Source organism: Rattus norvegicus, chromosome 12 (genome assembly GCF_021556685.1).
Source record: "Rattus norvegicus strain SHRSP/BbbUtx chromosome 12, alternate assembly SHRSP_T2T, whole genome shotgun sequence".
NCBI lineage: Eukaryota > Metazoa > Chordata > Mammalia > Rodentia > Muridae > Rattus > Rattus norvegicus.
Window position 1 is genome coordinate 47,678,939 of NC_141545.1, and position 27,180 is coordinate 47,706,118.

The 27,180-nt window shown below is 50.1% G+C and overlaps 1 protein-coding gene across 20 annotated transcripts in view; it reads right to left on the reverse strand.

Annotated features, from left to right (window-relative positions):
- Cit (citron rho-interacting serine/threonine kinase) overlaps nucleotides 1–27,180 on the reverse strand; it is a 162,932-nt gene that overhangs the window by 36,918 nt on the left and 98,834 nt on the right. For all 20 annotated transcript variants that reach the window (XM_087579454.1, XM_087579453.1, XM_087579452.1 and 17 more), the window contains 8 exon segments: nucleotides 26,150–26,266; nucleotides 25,135–25,244; nucleotides 23,904–24,078; nucleotides 19,409–19,606; nucleotides 9,611–9,664; nucleotides 2,920–3,117; nucleotides 2,083–2,276; nucleotides 302–437 (listed from right to left, as the gene is read on the reverse strand). In XM_087579454.1, the coding sequence (XP_087435580.1) occupies nucleotides 302–437; nucleotides 2,083–2,276; nucleotides 2,920–3,117; nucleotides 9,611–9,664; nucleotides 19,409–19,606; nucleotides 23,904–24,078; nucleotides 25,135–25,244; nucleotides 26,150–26,266 (1,182 nt within the window).

Below are 27,180 nucleotides of genomic sequence, written 5' to 3' on the forward strand. Positions count from 1 at the left end.
AAACATGAGTTATAAAGCCTTCTGGGAATAAAATGGTGCTGTGTACCCAGTGCTGGACTTCGGGGGCCTAGATAAGTAGATGTTAAAAACTCAGCACCCACCCAGGACGACCCCAACGCCCAGCTCACCCGGCTATGCCACTGCTGACCAAGAACGCCCACGCTCAGCCCTGTCTGAGGATTTTAGAGTGACAAAGGAATGCTTTTGAAATATGTTTACCAAGGCTTGTGTCTGAACTCGCGTTAACCTTTAAAGGAGGAAACGAGGCCGTTTTCCTGTGGCCAAGGGGATGTGTGCTGACCTTGTCCGACAGGCTCTCAGCTTTCAGCTTCTGCTCTTTGAGAGCCTGCTGCAGCGCGAGAATCTCGGCCTTGTGCTCCTTCACTGCCAGCTCCACCACCTGGCGAGACTCCGTGATCCGCTGATCAGCTCTAGCCCTGCCAGAGAAGCACAGCCCACTGTCAGGAGCCCCATGCCACTGACCTGGAGGGAGGGGGCCGGTCCCTTTCTAAACAACCTGCAGGTTGGATGGGATCCCAACCATGGATTCCACCTTTAAATGCTGCCTTCCTCCTGACAGCTTACAGAGCAAAAATCTGACCCACTTCAGACTTGGGTTAAAACTGCCCTGCAGCAGTAAAAGTTCCTGTGGGGACTGACTGGAAAGGCTGAGGAGGAAAAAGCCATTCTCAAATGCAAAGGGACTGAATGGGGATGGGTCTAAAGCATCACAGACTCCCTGTGGGGCGGAGAACGTGGAATGCTCCCCCTACCACACAGCCACCAAGGAACCAGAGTGTGAGGTGGACCATGGGAGACCTCTTCAAGTTCTCGTGAATGTCTTCTTCACCTCGAGCACAAGAAAGGCCTAGGGGGTTCTAAGTTTTCATAAAAGGTTGAAACTTGAACCTGACAAATGTATTCACTAAAGACCACAGAAACTCAAATGTAAAGGGGGAAAAAGACTTCTCTTCCCACATCTGCGTCCTGCGCTTTCTTGCCTCTGCACCTTGGCTCACATGTGAAGACGTTCTACTTTACAAACTTACAAGCGCTAAAACCTGTCCCAGCTCTGCCTCTCTGCTCTCCACCCAAAGCATAGATCACTTCTCTCCAAGTATACAGGCAAAAGATACCAGACACACAAAGGTGAGTCTTGGCTTCTTGAGGGCAAGGACAGTGATTTTAAAAGTATATTTTGTCCAGCTACATAATATCAAACAAGAAGGGGGAGGGGGACTTTTCCCAACTGCACCACTGATGAAGGGACTTGGGATGAGGCAGTCCTTACACTTTTCACCCCTCAGCCTTGAGCCTGACAGACCGAAGGGGCAGTTGATCTTGAGGGTGGCTTGGGAGGGGTCTGTGGGGGAGCGGCTAGCACTTCTAGGGGAGCCCAACAGTTTGGAAGGAAGCCTAGATAGGCTTTCAAAACCACGGTCCTTCGCACCACACATCCTAATATGCCACACACAAAGCAACTGCTGCTCCCAGGTTTTCTTGCAATCTGAGAGTTCTCATCCTTGGCTTCCATTTTTCCTATTTCAACTCATCTAGGAGTCAGACTGTTCAGACAGCCTATTTTGTTGCACATCCTACTGCCACCGATTAATCGTGGGGATAAAATGACCCTGACACAGTCTGATCAGGGTACCCTGCTGACAGGAGACCTGGGGGTGGGGGTGGGGGTGGGGGTGGGGGTGGGGTTGGCATTAGCAGAGATGGAGGATAAACACCATGCAGAGAGAGACATGACGGCATGGGCAAGTGCTCGCCCATGTGAGAAAGTGAGACAGGGCCTCAGGGTTCATGATAAGTTCTTGTCATCTTTACATACCATGATTAGAATTAAGCTGTATGATGTCAAGGGCTACAAACTGGGTGTTAAAGTCTCCTCAGTTAGGGGGCACATTTGATGTGAACAGAGTTCCCTGAGCTGTGATGGGCCCAGCAGGGGCAACTGAAAGCCAGGCAGGAGTACACAAAAAAACTATTTAAAAGGGGAAAGACGGGGATGGGGTGGGAGACAGAGGGACTCAGGGTGGTCACCTGCACAGGCCCTCTACACAGGGGGGTTCCCACCTGCTCTGCTTCTCGGTGTCCAGCATCCTCTGTAGCTCTCGAACTCGACACTCAAACTGAGACTTCTCGTCCCCGAGGACGCTCCTCCAGGCCTCCCACTGGCGCTCCTTCTCCAGCAGCTCGTCGTTCAGGGCCTCCAGGTCCATGACCTGCTCCTCCAGCATGGTGCAGGTCGTCTTCAGAGCCTCCATTGTCTGCAAGTCAGCAGCACTGAGTTACGCCTTGTATCAAACAGGGATTCCTTCAGGTTACTTTTGTTACACCGGCCTCTGGAAAGCCTAAGTCCCTAACCGCAGTTTGTTTTTCTCTCCCACATTCATCCCGAGGGGACCAGGTGACAGTGGGTTGGTGATCCCTGCTCTACCTACTGAGAGGTACAACACAAAGCTAGTCTCAGGGTGAGGAGGTGGGGGACACGCCTGAAATGGCAGCACTGCGGAGGAGGTCAAGAGCTCACTGTGAGTTCCAGCTCGGTGGGGTTACTCAGTGAGACGCTGTCTTTAAAAACCAACTGTGTCTGCTGTGTGTGTCTGTGGAGGCCGGCAGATGCTGTTGAAACCCTTGGTGTTGGAGGTTATAGACTGCTGGGAGCTACCAAGGAGTGTGGCTGGGAACTGAACCCACACCCTCAGGAAAAGCAGTCAGGGCTCTTAACTTCTAAGTCACCTCTAGCCCCCAGTACTCACTTTGAAAAGTCATTTTTAAAACTTTAATCTTTGGCTATAAACGGAACTGACGAGGAGCCCATTTGTAGGGGCCAGCCCCGTCTTGGAACCCCGGATCCTTCTAAATCCTAAGCGTCCTCCAGGGACGCCAGGGCCCAGGCTGCCCTCTTACTTGCTTCTGGCTGGTGAGCTGCATCTCCCGCTCCGTGATCTCACGGCGGAGATGGTCCACCTCGCTTCGCAGCTGCACAATCTCATCGTTGGCACCCGAAGCCTCATCGAGTTGTTTGGACAGGTAGAAGTTTTGGTTGTTGAGCTCGGCATTGTCCTCGGTGAGCTGGTTCAGCTGCTCCTCCAGGTCGGTGATGACCTGTGGGGTGGGGGCGGGGCGGGGGGGAGTTATCAGGAAAGCTCACTGTCAGCAAGGACATGCTTCTTCACCTAGCGGTTTGGATGGGTCGCATTTCATGATAACAGGAACCGACACACAGCTATCTGACTTGCTGCCAAACCCTATTAGAACACTCACAGGGGCAGGGGGATGTCTCCTTTCTCTCTAACTGGACGATAATATGGCGAGAGCCAATCAACCAAGTACTAAATGGACGGGCCAAGCTCAAGTGAGATCCAGTTAATTGCAGAAAGAATTATGCAAGGAGAGAAGCCCAGGTCAAGGAGAGGGGGTCAACTGGTATGGACATCACCTAGTTAAACTGAGCCGGCCTTGACACCACCCTCAGAACACTAAGGCTTGCACCACTGCAGCCATGGCCTTAGGAAGCAAAGGAAGTTTTATCGGTCAAGAATCACAGTGAATTTGAATAAAACCCCAGGCCGTGAATTTAATTCTTGGTAACGAAGAGGGGGAAGGAATCTTAAGGGGAGCTTGGATAGTTCTGAGGATACAATACCACATCACGATGTGGTTTTAATAGATTCCACTACACAGTGAGTTCTTTGAGTATATGAAATTGTCATTTTATTCAGAGAGATTTAATCTGGTTTTACTAAATTATTTCCCTGTTCAATAGCAGAATGACTTCCATTTCAGTGCGTTTAGCTGGTCTGTTCTCTTAGCTGAAGCTTAAGGATCAGTGCTTGCAGAGGACATTTATAGAAAATACTTTAGAAGTTTAAGGGTAATTTTCTCGTAATAGTTAGACTAAGACACATGGGCCATAAATTAAATTTTATGCAACAAAAGGAAGTAATTAAAAGGAAACATCTTTAAGCCTACAATTATTAACTGTTCCACACCTATAACAGACACAGCTCATGATCTGTCAGCATTGCTCTCTAATTTTTTATTTCAATTAGAAAGATATATAAGTCTTCCTGGGTGGGTACACAGAATTAAAGAGTGTAAATTAAGGACATTTCTTTGACAAACCCCAGAAAGTCCTCCCCGCCCCCCAGCTGCTAGCCTCTCGGGGACAGGATGGCCTAGTAATCTGTTTGAAACATGGACACCCACATTGACTCCTGTGTGCTCTTAGAGAGACACTGTGAGGTAAGAGTGGGCAATGAAGACTGTGGTCGGGATCCTGGACAACACTGCTTCCTCAAAAACCTGTGCTACTCCCCCACCCCAGGACAGTTTGCCTCGAATGGTTCCTGCGTCTGTCACCTTCCAGTGCCACGGCTAACAAGGCAGACAACTGCAGGCACTCAGCCTGTCTTCATCCTACACATGTAACCCCACCACTTAGTGCTGTGCTTTAAATGTCCCCACCTAGCCATCTGCTTCTTCCTGCCCTTCCCCAAGGAGGACTAGCAGGATTGGGCAAACAAGCAGACCGGTCAGGCCCCGGAACTCCCAGTGAGTTTGAACTTGGGTGGGTTCCTCCATGTATGACAGAGAAACATTCTATATTCTTTGTCCTTTAACTGCCCTGCATCTATTCAAGCCCTGTGGCATGAGAGATACGGGATATAAGCTAATGACCAAACACTGTTCCATTCTGAATGTCTCGAGGAACACACTAAGTGCACAAGATCTATTCACAGAGAGTGTATAATTTCCTTGCCATTCAAGGTTATATTTAAGCTTTTGGATACAACTTCCTTTCTTTGATTCACAGAAAAAAAGTTTATTATGAGCCCATTTCTGTCATCTCTTCTCTTTTGCCCAAAATAAGACTATAAAGAGCTAAAGAAGAAAACCGAGAAAAACTAATGAGGTGACAAAGTGGGTCTTCCATCACTGAGGCAGGCCTGCTGGAGAAGGAAGGATCTGGTCCCTCTGTTCCCACAGTCATCCGGTCTTTGAGGGACCTGTCTCTCGGCATCCATTCCAAGAACATGTGTACTGCATGTGTTCATGTATGTGAGAGCATGTGTGCCACATGTGTTCATGGTGTCAGAGCATGTGTGCTGTGTGCATGCATGTGTGTGACAGCACTATGATGCATGCATGGATGTGTGAGAAAACATGTGTGCTGCATGTATACATGCGTGGGAGAGCATGTGTACCACATGTGCTTATACGTGTGTATAAGAGAAAGAAAGCATGTGAGTATGTTCATGTGTGAGAGAGCATGTGTGCTGTGTGCACAAATGTGTGTGAGAGCATCTGTGCTACATGTGTTTATGTGTGTGAGAACCTGTGTGCTGTGTGCATGCATGTGTGTGACAGCACGTATGATGCGTGCATGGATGTGTGAGAAAGCACGTGTACTGCATTGTTACAAGTATGCATGTATGAGAGAGCATATGTACTGCATGTATGCACGTGTGAGAGCATTCATGCACTTGTACGTGCGTGTGTGTAAGTGCATACATGTGTTCATGCTTGTCACCACGGAGGACTTTAAAGCCTTTCAACTCATTGGACTGCCCCATGTGCTTAAGTCAGAACATGTTGGCTTCTGTCCCTTTCAAGTGGCTGGGGTGAGGCTGTGGTAACGTGACAAAACTGAGCCCAGCCCTGAAATTCAAGACTTCGTTGTCTTAATGCCTGAGGACGCTGCTCTCTGAAACAGAGACGCCAGGGATATTCCAACTTCTTAAGCCTTCTCCTGCTTGTTTCTCTGAGACTATCGAGCAGACTGGCCTCAAACTCAACATCCTCCTGCCTCAGGCTGGGAATATGGGTGTGTGCCAATGTCTGGTACCCCTCTTGCTTTTAGACCAGGTAACCTGCAAAACTCCTTAGGTCATCCTTGTGACTGTGAGTAAATTCTTCCCACACTGAGGGCAGACGATCTGTTTACTGACAGACTTAGCTATGAGTTCATTAACTGTTAGGCCCCAAGAACAGAGGGTTAAAGAGAAGATACACGGAGAGCCTAACTCTGTCTTCACAGTGAAAACAAATGCCAGGGCTGGGGCAGCCCTCACATGGGGCCCAGCCAGGTTTTCTTGTAGACCGTTGTGCAGACAAGAGATCTTGGTGCAGTTCTAAGAAAGAATAAGAATCTAGACCTGCTCTCAGCGTCAGAAACAACACCTTGTGGACCTTGCCATCACAGGACTGCATGCTCACTCCTCACACCAGACCAGGGGACAAAGAGTAAGAGTGCATGTGTTCGTGGGGAGGAAGAGGACCAATGGCGAGTTGGGGTGGAATCAACAAGCCTCAGCCTCAGCGACAGAGGCTGGGACTGACGTCCTATTTTAATGCCTACTTTCCTGAAGGCAGCTATTCGCATAGTATTTATTTTTAAACTTATAGCTGACAGATTGATTCATAATTAAAGCTGTGTCATATGCTTGCCCACCAACTCCCCTCTAAAACAGACTCAGGGAGTTTAGGTGCCAGATTGGATCGAATCCTTTTTTTAAAAATCCTTTCAAAACACAGAACCGGTCTGAGCCTGGAAGTCTCCTGCCCCCGAGCTTTCTGAAATCGTCGACTTGGCGCTCCTCAAGGCTGAGTTATCATGGAGCCCTTGCCGGTGACAGAGGTGACGGGTGCCTCCTAGCAGAGGTAATCTTGGACAGAATCGAAAGGGGTAGACCATCCAGGACAAGCTCCCATGCCCACGACAATCTTGAAAGCCACACTGAACTTGACTGTGTCACTAAGACCCACTTTTGTGGCCAAATGCCTTGAAGCAACAGTTCCTAGGCTTTATAAAGTAGAAAGGCCATTTCTCCAAACCAAAGCTTATGCTAGGAGTCCAAGGCAAGAGGAGAAGCCAGCGACACTTACTCCTGTCCACGGGTCAAGCCCATGCACGCACTGCAAAACTATGACAGGAGTCCTTGCAGGCATGGCCTCTGATGCCAGGGGGCGTCCCGGCTGCTGATGTCTTGCTGCTTCTGGAAGCCAGTCCTTGTTAGAACCAGGCAGTTCCCCATGGGCCCTCATCCAGCACCCAAACTATAGTCACTAGCTGTAAGCTGGAAAAATCAATGTCATGTTGGAAGTGGAGCAACATAGGTTAGCCCTATTTCACAGCAAGGACACGGGAGCCAGGGAGGATGGTGTCAGGGAGGCTGCTGGAGGCCACTTCAGAGGCCATGTCATCCACTGTCTCCCATCTGTTCCCAGCTGATGTGTGGAGTGACTCTGTCAGGTCAGTGCTTCCCCCTCCATCGCCCCACTCCGACACATACACACCACCACCACCTTTGGAAAGCATCCCAGAGGCCTGGCCACCAAACACCATCAGTAAAGGAAACAAACACTGGAAATCTCTGTCTCTCAGAAATCAAAGTTAGAAAGTATAAACATTATATAAGCTAAGGCAGAAATCAAATTAATCCCACATACTTCGCAGGTTCCCTTGCAGCCAAACTTCCAATTTTATAAATGGCGGCCAGGCTCTCCAGGGTAGCAATGTAAAGGGTGCTGGGTGTGTTTCTTATCCTGACCCTGTTGGTTTCCCGTGTGTATGTACACTTTGAAACCCTCCATTCCTATTCTGTACCCATCCCACCGCAATCATATATAAAAATGGCTTCTTTTGAGTTCTTACCCTAGGAAACTAAAGGAAGTAAAAAGGGGTCTTTAGGCAAAAGGGACAAATCGGATTAACTGATGATAAATTTTAAAGCCGTCCAAGTCCAAGTTTAAGAAAGGATTAGTCATACAAGGAGTCACAGCTAATGTTTGTTCCTATGAATTAGATAATTGATCGGTATCAGTCTATAAAAGCTTACAGTTACTCTAGAGAGTTGCTGTCCAGTGTGTCTCATACTTTTACTTCTCACTTAATAGTGTTGATGTATTTTGAATGAAAACGATAGTCATATTTTTATCAACTGAACCTGTCAGTCGTTCTCCATGTAGGCCGCTTGTTCGGTAAGATATTTAGGTACATCGCAAAGGGCTCCAGGGCAGAGTCTGCCCTTTGCCCGGAACTGCAGTACTTGAAAGGCTGGAACAGTGAGGTGTTCCTCTCTGGTCACGCATAAGCGTGTGTGTGGTACAAGCAAACACTGTGCACAAATAAGAAAGCAAAACTTCTAGACGGCCAAGAAAAGGACTGGAATCCTCCAGTTCCTCAGGGAACGGGTACAGGGAGCTTACAGGTAGCCGGAGGCAGTCCCATTCCCGGCCGCATCCCGACATACAGACCAAACCACCTGACAAATGCAAGCCTCTCACGGCCTAGCAGTTCCACCCCTGGTCACCAGAGATCAGTGCCTACAGCCACCAAAGGATCTGCACAGAACCTTCCCTAACAACGGCTTAACTCCTCCTGGAAAGATCTACACAGCCATTAGGGGAGAATGAGCCAAACTGTGGTCCTCGTCACACTCTGAAAAAACCAAGGAAAGAGAAAGAGAGCAGCTCTTGGCCAGGTCCACACAAGAACCCCACAGGTGAGCCGTGGAGCCGCCTACGGGCTGGGACACCGAGCACGCTGTGGCTGCGCTGTGGGTGGCTTAGATACAAAACGTTGACTGAGTGCACCCAAGACCGAATGCCCCAGTTAGTTGGGAAGAGGGTCCCTGTGAAGTCTCACGCATAGGCCCACAGGCGTGTGGGAGGGGCCATTTCTGCAAATTCATGGACGGAAATAGTAAGGACCACTGAGGAGTGACCGAGAAAGTAAGAGAGTCACAAAAAGACCAAAGGCACGGAAGTACTAATAAGGAGAACGTCCCCATCTCCTCAAAGGGGCCTATTTCTGTCCTTCATTTTGATCAGAAATAGAGCTTGCTTTTCTACTGACTTGACGAGATTACGTAACCCGTGACTGAGGCTTGTCTGCTGATGGAAATCTCCACAGAAGTGATGTCACCCGCGAGGCTCCTGGGTTGTGGGTTTGCATATTAAAAAAGCAACTTTTTCTCTGCTAGGAAGATATACTTCCTTGGTCCACAGGAGAACTGATTGGCAGAGGCCCTGGGCTGGAGAAGCCACGTACAACGCCAGTCCCTGACATTTGGACAGTTTCGAGCGCGGATGGGCCCGGGACCCTTCCACAGTCATGTGGAGCGATGAGCTACCTCAGGAGCTTTGCTGAAGCTGCAGTACTATTGACAGTCTATTAGTGAGGGTGAAAAGGAAATGGTGTCGGCTTTCTATTTTGAGTTAAGTTCTCACTCTGTAGCCCAGACTTGCCTCGATCTCTTCACTCCCCTGCCTCAGCTACCTTTACGGGTGCGAGTCCCCACACTGAGAATCACCTGACTCTTTTAACTGTCCCAGCCACCTGCCCCTCCCAAACCTAAAGAGTGGTTTTAGCATCTTTAAAACAGGTAGCCCCCTGGAAAACTGAAACAGAACCAAGCATTATGGTCTTCAAGCTACAAGATCGTGGATCAGTCAGCAGTGCAGAAAACCCGAGATCCCTCCGCCCACCGCTTTACTCTGTTCATATTCGATAGATCCCTCCGCCCTCTGCCCTCCGCCCTCCGCCCTCTGCCCTCCGCTTTACTCTGCTCGTCTTCCAGATGTTTATACTCACAGTACAGCTGTTGCGAAGGGCATCGAATTTGCGCTGGATTTCATCTCGATGTGCCTAAAAGGTAAGAGGTACATTAAACATTTTTCGTAGGGAAGAATGCAATTCTACATGCTATGGGTCAAACACAGAGAGCGGCGGTTTGCTTGAAAAGCCAGGTGCGCTGTCGCAGCAGCCCCAGCATCTGCTTCGCAGAGGACCGGTTCTTCAGTTCAGCCTAGGCCTCAGCAATAAGCGGGCCTCACAGAGCTGTGAGGTGAGTACCGCTACTCGGACCACATCAGACCAGACCACATCGTGAGCACAGGCAACATTTCATGTTTACATTAAGCCCTGGGAGAGCTAGGGAGAGCCAGGGAGAGCCAGGGAGAGAGCTGGGGAGAGCAGGGGAGAGCCAGGGAGAGTAAAGGACGGTATTCTTTCTCCTCTTCATTGGCTGGAAACAGAACCCCAGTTCTGAACATGAGTAACCTTCCCTCCAACTAACCCCTTCCCAGCTTGGTAGACTGACCAACTGACACACATACATACACACACACACACACACACACACACACACACACACACACACACCCCAAAGACAATGTCAGGAAAAAAGCAGAGACTTTTTAAGAATTAAAGCTGCCGAGATTCATAAAACATCACACTGACCTGGGAGTGAACACCAGACTTTCTTGAGGCAATGCTACCCTAAGACAGCAGTATTGCCGCTACACCTTGAATCTGAAATGTCCTCCAGAGGCTCTTGTGTTCAAGGCTTGCTTGTGGGCCTGTGGCACTAACAAGAGGCAAATGGCCTAACTAGAAGTTACACCACAGGAGGTGCTTGAAGAAGATACTCGAACCCTGAACTTTCTCAGCCCCCTCAAGCAGGTCTCTGCTTCCCTGCTACAGAAATAAGCAGGCCCTCCAGCATGTGCCCGATAGCATTAAGCTAGGACACAGCTGAGCAGCCATGAGCTAGAGCCCCAGGTACTGTGAACGCCAGTAACTTCTCCTCGGGGAGAATAATTGGGTATTTTGTCACAGTGACAGAAAGCTGACTGACACATGTCCTATAGGCACTAAGGTAGGCAACAAGCACAGGGAGCCCCTGCCTTCATCCTGTTGAAGGCAGATGGTGGAAAGAAAGGGCTTGACACGTGACAGGCCAAACAGAGCTGAGGGTGCAGAACAGGGAGGGGCCCCAGGACTGTGACCTAGAAGCAAGCATGTCAAGGAGGGAGTCTGTCTTTCCAATACATCCCATTAGACAGGAAAGGTTTGACAGAGGACGTGTGCTTTGGGTGGGAAAGGTGAGGCCCGACTTCAAAGCTTTGATTTAGATCTGTAATCCACCCAGTTCCATGGTGCCGGCTGCTCTACTCTATGTAACGTTCAGAAAGAGTGCAGTCGATCTAACCCTGGCATGTCCGTGTGCATCCATGACTCCGTGAGTCAGCTTACAGTCCATGGAATACGGGTAGTGACCCTCTGGATGTATAGAGGAGTGGGGGGTGGGGGGCAGGTCTGCATCCACACATTCAACCAGCCAGGGACAGAAAATATTTGGGGGGAATGTGCTGGCTGGTTTTATGTCAACTTGACACAAGCTCGAGTCATTTAGGAAGAGGGGACCTCATAAGGTCTGCTACCTGCAGGCAAGTCTGCGGTACACTTCACAGGTAAATGATGATGTAGGTAAGCCCTGGTCACTGGGCAGGCAGAGAACCAGCCGTGGAGAGCAGCCCAGGCAGCATCTCTCCTCCATGGCCTCAGCTTTAGCTTCTGCCCCCACTTCCCAGGATGTGGGGGCTTCTTATGAGCCCTAAGGTGAAAGAAGCCTCTTCCTTCCCAGGTGGCAGCGCTAGGACCCCAGCTGGAGGCTGGAGGGGGGGGCCCGGCAGGGGGTGCGCCGGTGCTGACCACAGGCCTGGGCTTCCCTCATTACCATTCTTAAGACAGCACAGCATCCTCTCTTCACAGCACTTAGGAGGGGACACACATGGGGTTCCGGCCGTTGTATGCAGGGTCTTGAACATCTGCTAATTCAGGTGCAGGTAAGAGGTTCTGGAAATCAACCTCAGAAATGACTCTGTTTCCCTCTTGCATTAGACTACAGGGGAAAATGTATTTTTCTTCTGAGTTGTGGTCAGTGCTTGAAACAACAAAGCAAGAAAAGGGGGGAAATAGCCCAGGATAGCCCAGGTCATGACAGAGAGGAGGGGATGGTCTGGGAAAGCATCTGAGGCTCACTTGAAACAACTGGAAAGCAAGGAAAGGAAGGATGTGTTCCTACGGCTGTTTTAAGGGTTCGGGGATGTTGTGAGTATCAGCGGTGGAGACGGAAAGGCACCAAGGAACAGGGAGAGGGCAGGTTGCTGGTCAAGAAAGAGATGACGGTGTGTTAGCACAGGATGGTGGCAGAGACCAGAGGTGAGCAAGTGGAATCCGGCCTCTTCTGAGAGGACAAGTGGAAGGGTGTGAGGGGAGGAGAAGCCAGGCGCACCGGGCCAGGTGACTGGATTACAGTACTGTTTGCCTGGCTATAAGAGCACAGAGAACCATCTGCCTCAAGGCAGAGCCAAAAGAAGTCCTTAGTTTCCATAAGTCTACAAGGCAACTAAAGAAATTAGAACTATAATGTTCTCTCTAATGTATCCACTTCCCTAGACATTTATAATTGGAGAATAGTGCACCAGAAGGCACAGCACTAGAAACTGTGCAAAATAAGACACAAAAGTTAACAAAAACAAAAACAAAACAACAGTAACAAAACCTTTAAAATCCAACCAGAGAACTGGAGGGGGGCAGCTGAGAGCAGAACCCCCATCAACTGGAGACTCTGAAGGGGTTCAGAGTGAGCTGGAGAAAAGACCGCAAGAAGAAATGGCCACAGATGTCCACAGTTGCTAAAAGCTCTGAACCCACAGGTCCACGAACTTCAGCAAACCCACGCCTGGGAAACACAAAGACAGTTATTCTTAAGCGCACCTCAATCCAACCGCTTAAAGCCAGCTCATCCATAAGAGACCGTCAATGAGGCACGAGAACGAGCACCACACAGACAGCAGCGGGCTAAGTGCTGGATTGCCATCCTCCAGGCTGGACGAGACTATCGCCATCCTGGACCAGGGCAACTCTCAGTACCAGTACAGGGCCTCTCGGGGTGGAGGAAAAGGGAAGGTTCCCTATGATACACAGCCGTAAGAGATGGCTGAAGGAGGGAACGCAATGGTATGGCTGCCCATAAGCTGCCCACATTCCTACCCTAATAAACTCATTGGTCCACCAAGCCAGACGTGGGTGGAGTGGTGGGTAATTGCCGTACTAGACTCCCCAGTTTGAGACCATCTTGGGAACGTCGTGACCAAAGTAACTTGGGAAAAGAAGGATTTATTTGCTTTATAAAGGGAAGTCTGGGCAGGAACTCAAGCTGGAGGCAGAAACTGAAGCAGCCTTGCTTCCCAAGGCTCGTTTAGCCAACCAGGCCCACCTGCCGAGAGGATGGCACTGGCCATGGTGGGCTGGGCCCTCCCATCAGTCAGTGACCAAGAAGATGCCAGGGGCCAAACTGATGGGAACATTTTCTAGTTTGCAGCTCCCACCACCCAGATGACCCTGGCTTATGTCAGGTTGACAAAGTGACGCAGAGTAACAAGAAAGTCAGGTCCTTGGACGGTGCTGTGGGAGGGTTGACCTGAGAACAGTATAGCAGCATTTTAAACACTGCAACAGAAAACAACAACAAAAGTCCGTTTGCCCAGCATTCTCTAGCAAAAGTATCTCTCCCGAGTGAGGAGGAAATGACGGTTGCCAGGGGCATGCACGGGGTAAGGGGACTCTCCCAGGCAGATGGACACTATACAGGAGTCCTTCAGGCAAGGCAAAGACAAGCGGAAACTTGTGTTTCAATGTTTTCCACATATACACTCACTACTGGGCGTTATTGGGGACCTAGGAAGGACTCCCTAAAGTCCTGACCTTGAAATGGATAGTGGGTCCTGCCCCTACTCTCCCCCTCCACCCTTGCTTTCCGCTCACTTGGTGAGTGATTTGCCATAGGCCCAATCACAAGGAGGTAATCCATCATGGACAAGAGTTGTCAAAACTGCGACACCCCCCCCCCCAACAATCGTTTCTCTTTATACACTGACTGTCCCAATATTTCCTTCCAGTACTGGGATGAGTGAATGTCCCAGCGTCAGCACAGACCAACTTGCTGGAGCGAGGAGAGCATTTATGCAGCTTCGGACCACTCCCGTGCTACCGTTGAAATCCCACTTGTGGCCAGTGAGTAAGCACAGCCTGACCCCACGAACCCCTCACCCCTCCAATCCACGCTGAGGCCCCCATGGACAACATGAAGACTGTCTTAAGTCAGTGCCACCTGCAGCAGGGGTCACAAGGTTGGCTGGTTGGTTCGTTTGTTTTGAATGGAGAGACAATGGGCATTTTGGGTCTGCAGGCCAGTTTGATCATCCGAGGGCAAATGTCTTCATAGGAAATCATAGGAAATATGCTATGCAGATGAAACTGGGGAGCCGCCTTGATTAGGCGCACATGCGCACATGTTCTCCAGCACACGCCTAGAAAGCTGAGCACCAGAGAGCACATCCCTAACCTCAGCCCTGGAGAGGCTGAGGCAGGAAGATGCAAGGGACACACTGGCTAGCCTGGCTAGCCGATGGGCAAGCTACAGGTTTAGTGGAACACTATTTCAAATAAATAAATAAATAAATAAATAAATAAATAAATAAATAAATAAAGTGGAAAAGAAAATAATAAAGTGGAGACCAATGGAAGAAGACACCTGCTTCAGATCTCTGGCCTCCACATCACATGTACAGTACACACATGTGCACACACGCATGTGCACACAGGCAACAATATACTCCCACACACACTCACAAACACACATATATATGCACACGTGTACACACAACTTACATGCAAAGACACGTGCACAGACACACACACCCCCTACCTATTTTCATGTTCTCTCTCTCCCTCTCTCTGAGAGTGGTATCAGTTCTTTCTAAACTAAGGCTGGCTGGCCCACACAGGGATGTCGAAGCTTTCTTACATGTTATATTTTCTTACTAACAACAAAGATTCCAGTAACTCCATAGCATTAAAACCTCATTCACTGCAGCACTGGAATCTGAACTTTCAGTCCTGGATGACTCATTCCCATTAAACCCACCATGATGGGGTCTTTGGGTCATCTGGACACATCAGAGGCCAGCTCTCTCTGGGGCAGATTGAACTGAGCCACTGACAGTATGGCTACGCTCTGTCCTTGATGGGAGCAGTGATCACAGCACAGGAAACTGGTCCCTTGTGGGTGTCAGCGTCACCATCAGGTAGGTCTAACAACCACCCAGCTGATCCCAGAAAGGAACCGGTAAGAGGGGCTGGAGAGAGGGCTCAGCAGCTAAGAGCATTTGTTCTTGTAGGGGGCTGAACCCTGTTCCCAGCACCTACATGGAGACAAGCAACCACCTGCCACTCCACTTCCAGGTGATCTAGCTCCCTCTCATGGCTCCCTTGGGTACTGCACACACACGCAGAACAGACAAAACTCCCATGCACATAAAAAGTAATAAACATAGTAAGTAGTAACTCGGGGTCATCGATAGAAGAGTGGATTCTAACAGCATCTAGGCATCTGCCCAGCTCTTGTGCTGTAAATACAAAGAATGTGTGTGTCTTTTATCAGGAACTGAATGAGCGAAGGCGGGCAGAGACCCCCGGTCAGGATTAAACAGCAAGAGTGAAGGGTCACAGGGCCAAGGACAGGAAGGCGGTGCTCGGGTGATGCGTGTTCCGGGACACACAGCCTGTGGGCCTCACCCTTTCTGCACTTTCATGCCCCAAGCCTACATCTTGGCTGTTACGCCAACAGCTTAGTAATTAAGTATGAGGCTGGTTTGTGTGACGGGGTGGGAGCCTGCTTGATTAACGACAAATCCAAAGCGATGGCTCTGGCTGCACAATCTCGCTGCACAGAGGCGGCGTCTTCCCCTCGGTGTCCAGCTTTCCGCTCCTTATTCAGCTAAACCTCCTGACCAAAAGAGTAAGGGAGCATGCGGTCAGCACCAGGGAGCCACCCACCAAGCCAAAACACAGCTGCACGCCTCGGGGCCTCTACCTCACAGGAAGGGGCGGTGCCACCCTCTGGGTCAGATACAGACAGGAAATTCAGTGGCGTGGCTGTGCCACAGTTTTAACTCTGCTGCGGGTGCCTTGACTCAGTCTCCACCGATTTCAGTGCAGGAGCAATCAACAGGATGGGTAAAGTGAGAACGAGGACCAAGCAGGCACAAAGGCCCCCAGCTGCTCCTGTCAAGCTCCTTCGATGGAGAACTGTAACTGAACTGTGCTCCATCTAATTTGTCCCGGGGGTAAGGCCGCACCAGGTGAGCTGCTCCCTCCCAGCCTGGGAGATGACCGCCCCTGTGAATTAAGAAATAATAGCCCACTCTGCCATTCTTTTCACTGATGACAGCATCCTGCGGGGAGGGGAGGCTCTCCGACCTCCCACGAGATTGTTTTAGATCCAGCTGATCTACCTGATTGATGTTCCCGTTGGATTTGAATGTGGGCCTTAAACAGAGAGGAATAAAGTATGCATTTACGGCAACTTTTCCTTTTCTAGGAAATAGGTTCTTTGGAACCAAGTCCACCAAGACCTTTACTTGGCAGCCCCATGCTGCCCAGAACCAGTCTGAGACCCTGTCAAGGAGGAGGAGAAAGTCAAGGGGCCTCGGAATGGTCAGGAGTGTAAGCATATTGGGGGATGCTTCCCCAGGATAGGAACAGAAGCATGTAGGGGTGTGGAGGGGGGTTCTCCAAGACATGTCTGCCAACAGCTGCCTGACCCATGGCATTTCTGCTGTTGCTTTCTTCCTCAGGCCAGGGTCTTCTGTGTGGCCTCAGGCCCTCTCGGGCTCTTCTCCCATGAGTCTGAGCAAAGCCTATGTTCCATGAACCTTCATGTGCAGGAGCGAGAGAGCCTGAGTTTTCAGAACCAGCGAAGGCTTTTGTTTTGTTTCTTTGTAAAGATTCTTGGAGGCAGTGATCTCATCTGACTAAATTAAGTCGTGACTAGCTGCTGTGTGAGGCTTCAAGCAGCCAGTAGACAGGGCACACCCCACCCAGCAGCAGGGCAGGATTTAAGGGACTCATTTCCCACAGATAAACGGCCGTGACGCACGCTCTATTTTATGTCCTCCTCCGTCCACCAGGGGCACAGGAAGATGCATGGCTGCTGCCTGCCCTCCTAGTCCCCATGGAGCAGTGAGATCCGTGTCTCATCTTTGGGCACTGCCAAAAAAAAGGAGTCAGGAGCTGATCCCCTAGGGAGAGCGGGCTAGCAGCACAATGTTCGGCGCGTGCGAGGCGAGTAAGTGCTCCACATCTCGGATTAACTCACTGATGTCTCCTCGCTTCCGAGCTCAGACGCTCACACCTCACACGGGGAAAGCAGATGACACATGCTTTAAGTAACCGTGGTTCTCCTGTTGGCGCACACGCCTCAAAGACCGTCTCCCTCCTTCCTTGCCCTGTTTTGTCTTCCGTGCGCCTACTTTGTTTGCCTCTTCGATCTCATGGTGTCCAGCTTGCCAAACTGCTTTCAATCCATTCTCAAAGCAGAACATAAACAAAGAGATGGCATTGCTATCTTTTTTCCCCCCAAGCTAGATATTGGGGACACGTGGCGTCATAATGAGTGTTCTCGTAGAGATGATAGAACTTTAGGGCTTGATCAATATCCACACTTGGCATAAGTCCCAGAAAACCAAGGCCGCACGGGGCTTCCTTACAGTGGGCACTCTTCAGTGCTGTCATGCAAACTGCTGCGGCCCTCGCTGGTCTCCACCCTGGCCTGTCCCTAAACATCACATTCTCAATCTTGTTTAAACGACGGGATTGCCTAAACCCAACAACAGGAGGCCACTTGTAAGAATGAAACTGGTTTAAAGATAAAGCCACGCACACACGCGCGCGCACCTTTCAAACAAGGTGAGTTATAAAGAGACCGTGTTAAAACCTATAGAAGTTAACACTACTCTGAGAGATGCAGAGAAATTAGCTGATGTAGACAGGGCCAAGTGGGACTGGAACTGATGATGAACCCATTTAAAAAGAAATCACTGAATAAATCAGCTGCATTGTGCCCTGCCCACAGGAAAGGGCACCCCGACCAGCAGGCATGGCTGTGCCCATCTGCTTGGCAGGAGCAGTGTGTTACTATGAGAAATGTGTGGGCATCTAATATGGAGAAGCTCGTTCCACTTCCAGAGTCTGTGCCCACCACGCAGCCTTCCAAACCTAACAGTACTTGCTTGCTTTCCTTAAAGGTTTATCTGTGTGTGTGTGTGTGTGTGTGTGTGTGTGTGTGTGTGTGTGTGTGTGTATGTGTGTGTTGAGGGGGGGAGGAGAGGCAGTGCCTGTGGAGGCCCAGAAGAGGGCGTCTGATCCCTGGGAGTTACCCACTATGGTGCTGGGAACCAAACGCAGGTCTCAGGTCTTCTGGAATAGAAGCTAGTGCTCTTAACCATGGAGCCCTCTCCAGCCCTCAGTGATGGGGTTAAGTAGACTGTCCCTGATGTGGGAGGTGTCAGGACCACCCACCCAGCGCATTCTGGTCGACTCAGCAGGTGCATCTGGAAGCTGATGACTGACACCCCAGGAAAGCCTTTGTGAGCTCTGCCTGTCTTCCTGGATTGGTCCCTGTAGAATGGTCACTGGTGGTGGGGATGGCCAAAAGTCTTCCAGAGAGAATGGAGGTGTGAGGCCACTGCTGCCTTTCCATGTTCAACTGCAGGAGAGCTCTCTCCAGCCTGGTAAACTTGTCTCTCAGAAACAGCAGGTTTGAGAGGTTGCTTTTGGAGAGAATCTCAACCTCTCTCATTCGGGGAGGGGGGGGGGATGGAGAGGATGGGGGGGGGGAGTTCCCACAGAGATCATACCAGAAGCTTTAAAAAACATGAACGAGGCCGGAGGGATGGCTCACGGGTGAAGAGTGTGTCCTCCAATTCCAAATAACCAAGTTCTAGAGGACCCAAGGTTGGTTCCAGCACCTTGTCTGGTGGCTCACAATATCCTGCAAGCTCAGCTCCAGCGACTCTGACGCCCTCTGCAGGAACTGCACCCACACAGCATAGATTTAGATGCACTGCTAAATAAAAATGAACCGAAAGGGAAAGAAAAAAAAACCCAGAAAGCATGGGAGTGTACACCTGGGGTCCCAGCAACTGGGAAACAGATGCAGGGGGATTATAAATCCAAGACCACCCAGGACTGCACAACAAGTCCTCATCTTAAGACACCCACAAAATAAAAATAAAATAAATAAAAGTAAAATAAAGACATAAAGGGGAATCTATACCTTAAGAAAACAAAAAACAGTAACAAAACCGAGACCGAGCAGGATAAAGAAGTAGATGACTGCAGGAGAGAAATTATTGATTTTTCTTCTGATTATTAAGAACCCCAGTAGAAGACCCAAGTGCACAGACTCTAGCTGAAAAGAAGTCTTACGTGAGACAATGGCTGCTGTAAAGAGAGGAACAACAGATAAACTCAGGAGGGAGGATCTTCCCAGATGAGCGAGTGTATTAATACCAACAAAGGAGAAGTCTATCTACACGAGCTATTTTTCCACCCACCATCCGCACCCAGGAATCTTCTTTTTTCCTCTCTCCTGACATCTCTAAGAGTAAACAAAGACACTTGGCGCCTACTCTCATGCCGGCTTAGACCTCCTGAACCTGCCGGAGATGCTGGCTCCGAGATGCTTGCTCGAAGACTCACCGTGAGTGCCTGGATCTCCTCCTCCGCTTCTGCAGTTGTCTCCTCCAGCTCCGTCTTCGCCTGGCGGAGCTGGCTCTCAAGGGCAGCCCGGGCGGCCTGCAGGGCCGTCAGCTGGGACTCACGCTCCTGCAGGGACAGCTGCAGCTCCGTGAGCTGCCGCTTCAGCTCCAGCTTCTGCTCCTCGTGCTCCAGGCTGACCTGCAGAGGGATGGGTACATGCTCAGTAAGCTTTAGAAAGACCATGAGGACACAGCTTGCCGCAAAGCCTGCAGCTTTGTCCTGGTCCGAATCCAGCGGCTAACTTCCCAGGAGTCAGAGCTCTGAGGAGAGACATAGCAGGATGTGGAGTGAGCTCTCTCATGGGCTCATTCAATCATAGGCTGAGAGTATTCAGAGAGATCAGACAGAGGCTGGGTCTGTGTCAGACATGCCTGAACACATACAGAAATGTCACCTTCCCCTAAACAGGACAGTGGAGAGCCTGCTGCTGCTGCTGCTGCTTCTCCGGACAGGGTTTCTCTGTGTAGCCCTGGCTGTCCTAGAATTTGCTCTGTAGGCCAGGCTGGCCTTGAACTCAGAGATCTGCCTGCTTTTGCCTCCTGAGTGCCAGGACTAAAGGCATTCCCCATCACCACCGAGCAAGTGTAGCTTCTTGGAGAACAATTGCATAGCAGAGATGTCCTCTGTGCCCTGAAGCACACACGAGACCACTTAGAGGTTCTTTGCGGATGTCTCCCTCTCTTCCAAAGGGCATTTGGAAGAGCAGCTACAGGTTTGGTAGCAGCGAGCAGAGTCCGAGAGCCCACGCCCTACTGACCATCCCTTACTCAGATGCTTAGGAAGGCTTCCAAAGGAAGGCAAGAGGGACAAGGGAGTCTCGATGAAAACTAATGAATCATCGGATGAGAAGAACATTTAAAGGTAAATGGATAGAAATAACATCTATTAGTAACAAAGACACCTTCATAATCAGGATGCAAATGCCACAATGGGATCGGTTCTACTTCTTCTAGATAGTCTCATGCTGATTTATCCCCATTAGGTATCCTGCAGTAATGTCATGTTTTGAGGTAAGCACTCTTCCCTCCATCTGCCCAAACATCCATCCTTCTACTCAATGTTTTATGCATTCATTTAAGGAAAATTTAATGAGCTATTTCTGTGTAGAGGAGGATCTGGAGAGGAAAGACAGCCTGTACCTTCGAGTTGAGAAGTGAGACAAAAGTCACTATTTGCAGTCAAGCATGATGGGCAGGACATGGAAGGCTGCTGTAGAAACAGCAGAGGGACAGCAGCTGACTCTGAAAGGCGGTGTTAGGGAGCACCGGCTGCTCCTGCAGAGGACCTAAGCTCAGTTCCCCACACCCACACTGCAGCTCATCGCCACCTGTGAATCCAGCTCCATGTGATCTGACTAGTGTCCTCCACTGACCTTGGGGGACACAGAACAATACAAAGAGCAACGAGCTTCCCTGGGGACACTGATAGATACCAGGGCAGGCAGGGCAAGCCCAGTGAGATGGACTTAGGCAGAAGGGCAAAGCAAGAGACTTGAGTCTCAGGATATCTGATGCTCTCTTGTGGCCACTGTGGGTTACTGCAAATGTACGACATACATACACATAAATAATAATAAAAAATCATAAAGAGTCAAATCAGATGGTAAAGAAGCTAGAGACAGAGCACAGGATTTTGCGTGCACCTGGTATGCACCAGGCCCTGGTCAAGTTTGATTTTTTTTTCAGTCAGGGAAAGTGAGGTGTCCAAGAGGTGTGGAAGCAAGCAAGACCACTGCAGGGACGAAGCCATGCCGGGACCATGCCAAGTGAGTGAGGGACGTTTGTTTGCTGTCCTCACAGGGCTATCTATGGGAGTTGACAACAGCGGCAGCGGGGAAGGAACTTCAGAAAAGGTGACACCCAAGTCCCAGCTCACCAGAGCAAAGAGAAGAAGGAATTGCAAAAGATTTAACCAACAATACTTGTGGCTAATTTGAACAGGGCCAGGGAACAAGGGACAGCAGAGTTAATGCCTGTGGTACTTCCAAACGGACACCTCCCAGGAAGCGAGGTCAGTGGTCCCAGCGGACAGGAGGAAGAGAGGAGCCTGTGTGAAGGACACGATAGACAATTCAGCACTAACATACTAACATGCTGAACTTCCCCCATGGGACACACTTCAGCGTGGAGGTCTACAGTCTTCTGTAGCAAAGGCTCAGAAGCTCAAGAGAAAGGCCCTGTCACCAATCTAGACCTGGCAGTCTTAAAATGCTAGAGACAGCTAAAGCCAGCAGTCCAAGGTCCTCGAGTGACTGTAGCCAAGACGATGTTGCCCTAGAAAACACTAAACTACCAGGGTCACTCAGGGCAGCTCCCCAAGAACCTCTGCTCTACAGATAAGCAAACCACCTCGAAGACATCAGACAACTATGCAAAATACTACACAGCTTAAAAAAAATACAAAATAAAAAGATGGCAGGGCTGGCGTTCGAACCCAGGAAGTATGGTGGGAGTTCGTGTTTGCAAACATGAAGTCTTACTGTTTGTCTCATTAAAATGCCAGCTGTCAGAGCAGGCTGGGACTCTACCAGCCCGAGAATTCCCCAGATGTCCTTTGGCAAAACCAGGAGGCACGGGTGAGAGTGAGTCAAGGAGAAATCAGGTAGCTGAATGCCGGGCACTTAGAAGCCCCGAGGGAACCATAGAGTTACCACCATACACAGAGGCTATGGAGCTCAGGGCCCTTTAAGGCAGAGCAGACTTGAGGTTGAGGCCTCTGCCCCGAATCTCAGCACCAGCATGTCAGCCAGAGAACATGGCCTGGCCTTGTTCTATTTACAGCTAAACTCCAAAACTCCCAGGGAGAATACAGAGCCCTGAGCCTCTTATGAAACATTTCAAGTTTCTCCTACCACCCTGGGGTTGGGGGGGAAGCAGTCAACTATTCAAGAAAGAACCACCACCACCAAGCTTCCCTGACGACTCTGGTCTCCCAGGTGAACTACTGCACAGCGCAAGCTCAGTAAGATGGACAGGCAGACAGATGGATGGACAGACAGACATGGAAAGGAAAGACAGAGACAGCTGCTGTGCTCAGGCTGAGAGCATCTGTTGGATTATTTGCACCAAGGCTCTTAAGGCTGACATTACTGGGTGATCCTAGTGAGACCAATTCTCACACTGCAGGAAGGACCTCAGTCACACAGAGTGCCTGTTTAAACATCGAGGGAAGGAAAGAAGGAAGGAAGGAAACTTTAAAAACTGACTACAAGTTTCCCTTCCAAATTCCATTTTTAATATTTAGCATTTAATATTTTTAATATATATGCTCTGTGGCTCACGCCTGTGGTAGCCCTCGTGGGGCTGAGGTAGGGTCAGCACTGTCTCAGAGAACTTGCAGTAAAAAGCTGATGCTGCCTGGGAGGGCATTGTAAGAGGCTCTGGGTGATGCTGATGCAGGGACCCAGACCTTGACAGCCCCTGGAAGCGGGATTATGCTGTCTATGGAGCCCACATCTGTAGCCATATTTCTTCTCCACCGCAGTCTCTTCCTTAAGAAAGAGAATACGCTCTTCTACAAACCCCATGATAAACCCGTGCGTCTGCAGTGCACGAGTCACTTCACGCCTGCCTGGGTGTCTGACTTGAAAGAATGGCTTTCCAGTCTTGTTAGTTTGGGGTCAGCTCGATGGATACGCCCCCAAGGTCAGGAATACTCATCTGACGTTAGCACGGTAAACCCTGACTACTAACTGGCACACAGTAGGTACTTAACAAATCCACCCTGGGCGGCTGCATCTAACTTCCTGACTTTGATGAAACTCAGCACCGTCCCTCGCTGTATTCCCCTCTGAAAAGCATGGCTTTGCCCAGGTTCCCTCCATCAAGCAAACGTTTGCCTGGCTGTCTTTTAATTTCCTGTCATTAGGATGCCTCTGCCTCAGTTGTAGGTCTGTAGCCAGGCCCTTGCTGTAGTACATCTCATGGTCCTCATTAACCTGCCAACTCATAACTGTCAGACAGATGCATCAATCCGCATGGCCCCCGAATAGCCTTAAAAGGGAGACACATCACCACGGACACTTACCAGATGAGACTGAAGCGTGGATTTAGTAGTTATGAGCATAAAGCTACAGGGCCAACATGAGGGCTCAACAGGTTAAAGGGCTTGCAGCCAAGCCTGAACAACCCGAGTTTGACCTCCAGAGCCTAATGGTAGGAGAAAACCAAACACCCGAACGTTGTCCTCTGACTGCCACAGGCATGCTGTGGTGTGTGTAAATATGCATTTGCATACATATAACACTATTTTCTAAAAGTAATGAATAGAGGTGAATTCAAACCCAAAACCATGTGGCCCAGTCTCTATTCTTAGTCACCATGCACAAGGCCTCCACTGTGTGCTGGCTTACCCTTGGAAGATGGCTGGCTCCAGGACTGGATTACCCACCCCCTCCTCCCACCAAACCTCTCCAGGGACCACCCCTCGCCCTCACCTCTCTCAACCTTGTCTCCAGCTCCAGCAGCCGATTCTTGTCACTGTGATCTTGGTGGCTGATCTTCTCTAGTTGCTCTTCCAGTTTTCGGTTCTGGGCCTCCAGCTTCCCGGCCTGTGTCTCCAGGTAAAATTTCTGCTGCCTGAGTTCTGAGATCATCTCTTCCTGGGCCTTCCTGGTAGGGGTGGGGTGGGGGTATCCAAAGAGAATTACCAGAGGTAAACATGTTTCCTTGGGATAACAGACAGACATGGAGTGAGAAGGTACATCTTCAGTGAGTGGGCTGTAGGCATCCCAAGGTTAGCCCCACCCTGATAAGGAGCCTGGGACCTTTTCAGTCCCTCGTCTTGAATTAAGTAAGGTCAAGCAACAGATGCTACCATGTCAATTCTTTGGCAGACCTTTTCATTTTTCTCTTTTAAGCCTATTTACAGAGAAGCAAGAAGTCTCCTTTGAGTAGAGGTGCCCTCCTCAGAGATTATAACACATGCTCTGTGAAAGACAGCCATCAAGGAAAAGAATCTGGATCTTTATAGAATTCTGGGGGGTGGGGGGGACTCCATTCCACCAACTGCAACAAGTATCAAAGCCTAGACCCTGAGACCTCAGAGCAGCTCTTATCCAACTGGTTCACGTTAAGATGGGAATGTGTTCACAGATCTCTAAAGGGATGAACATTCCTGAGGAATGTAATCCTCTAGCAGGAAGAGGTATGAACCCGGCCATTCTTGCCGAGCCCCCACCCCCAGACATAGCTCCTTCCAGCAGAATACACAACAGAAAGCAGGGTGCACAGGAGTAGGTCACCTCCTGCAGACTAAGAGCAGCTCAGGATGGGGAAGAGGGGCAGCAGCTTCCCCCGAACCAAACTAACCAGCCTCATTAGCCTCAGGAAACTTCTCTTTTCTCTCTCTTTTTTTTTTTTTTTTGGAGCTGGGGACCGAACCCAGGGCCTTGCGCTTCCTAGGCAAGCGCTCTACCACTGAGCTAAATCTCCAACCCCAGGAAACTTCTCTGTGGTCTGTAGGTAGAGGCTTGAGGTACTTCAGAGTAACAGACTCAAAGGGGGGCTATGGAGGATTAAAAGCCTTCAGAGGACAGTAAACTACACAGGCGTGCACAGGAAGGCTGAGCCGATGCGTGCACGTGACAACCAGTTGGGAGGTCCATCAGACAGAAGGACAGACGTTCTGTGCCGGCGTAGGTGGCCAAGTGCGGGAAGTGCGCTTACATGTTCCTCTGGGTGAAGAGACTGCTGTTTGCCGCAAGCTTGTTGGCTTCTGACAGCTCCACAATCCTCTGCTCCAGGGATCTGATCTTGGAATCCATTGCGTTGATCATCTGAAACGGGAGACACCTTACACGTCAACAGTCACATGACAGAGGGGCTAAGGTCGGCCTTGGGAGCTGAACTGAAAATCTCCTTAGAAATTCACAGGTTGGCCAGAGGCAGTAGATGAGCCACCAGGCTGTGCCCTGAAGGTCACAGATGTCACTAGTGGCTTAGTGGATGGCCCTCAGTTCTTTTTCCAACTGAAACCAGGGTCTTCTCACTGAGCGGCCTGTGTCAAAAACACACAGCAGGGCCTCGGGGGAGGCCTCTCTACACCCCAGTGTCCTCTGTCTGTAACCTGGGCCTTAAGGAGCTTCCAACTTGAACACACAGGTACATATATAACATACAGGTACATATATAATGTATCCCTCTACATTCACGTTTTCCTAACTCGTTAAACAACAGGGGCTGAGGGTGAAGGAGGTTGGATGCTGGCTAAAGTACAAGGAGAACAGGACCCTCTCTTAGGGAAACTAGAGGACGAGGACAAGGACACCGAACCCAGCATCCTTGTTCGTGCAAGGCAAGCACTGAGCACTGAGCTAAACACCCAGTCCTTCTCTTGGGAATTCTGGGGCAGAGTGCCCCAGTGGGCGTCCAGGACAACACAGATTTACAAGCATCACAGACCAGTCCCATGCCCAGCAAGTTTAAGTTGGAAGGGAGAGAAACTAGAAAATTTAAAACAGCGACGTGGGTGACTGAGGGCGACCACTGGGCGCTGTCCAGAGGCATTCTGCAGCAGTCAGCTGTCTAGTTTCATAAATCTGCTACTGATCGTTTTTGTGGGACAGGAAGCTGTTTCCGAGGAAGCTTCCTGAAACCTGTAAACCTCACTTGCTGTCACGGGGAGATCGTGTTAACCATAAGCCCCTCCTGAGAAGGGGGCGTGGCAGGCCTTAATACCCACCGCCTTCTGCTCGCTGAGGATCTTGCCCTTCTCGTGGGCCTCCTCTTCGTGCCTCTGCATCATGGTCTCTAGGCTCTCCTTGTCGGCCAAGTCCTTCTTTATCTGATTGTCCAACACCTACGGAGACATTAAGATGTGAATATCCCAGGAAGCTACACTGGGGGAGCAGGGAGAGGAAGAAGAGAGGCAGCAGAGGAGGAAGAGAGGCAGCAGAGGAGGAAGAGAGGCAGGAGAGGAGGAAGAGAGGCAGGAGAGGACCAGAGCCTCCAGACTCCAAGAGAAGGTGAATCCCCAACAGAGGGGCAGGTGTAAGCGCGGCTGCCAAGGGACAAAACTTAGGAGACCATGAATGAGGGGCCTACTGTCAAGTCAGCCGCTCCAAAAACTAGTGTGTGTACGAGAGAGGGAGAAGGAGGAGAGAGACAGACACACACACACACACACACAGAGAGAGAGAGAGAGAGAGAGAGAGACAGAGACAGACAGACAGACAGACAGACACAGAGAGAGAGAGAGACAGACAGACAGACAGACAGACAGACAGACAGACAGACAGAGAGAGGAGTATATGTGTCAGCACCTAGTCCTGTAGAGTGAAGCGTGTTGCATTTGAGAACGTTACATTACCTGGGGGTGTATTTCTTAGCCAATACACCAGTAGTTTTCGGAACATGCCTTGCTCCTAATTTGTACAAAGTGAATTCTGGATGCTGACAGGCCATGCATCTCAGGAGGAGAGGAGCTGAAGGGCCAGGGTGAGTCTGGGTGACTGAGGCTGATGTTCCGACACAGCCAGGGATAAGAAGATACTGCCCAGCAGTGTGTGGGTGGGGAAGATAATATAAGGGAGGGGGAAAGGTGGCTCTTTTCCTCTGATGTAACCAGGATGAAAAGTCCCCGGAAAAAGACACTGTTCCCAGGAAGAGAGAAAGGCTGTGTTCTCCGGGCTCTCACTGCTACCGTGAGCACCTTCTATTCCTAAAGAGGGAAAATAACAGGGTAATGGTGTCACCAAACACCAGCTTGAACTA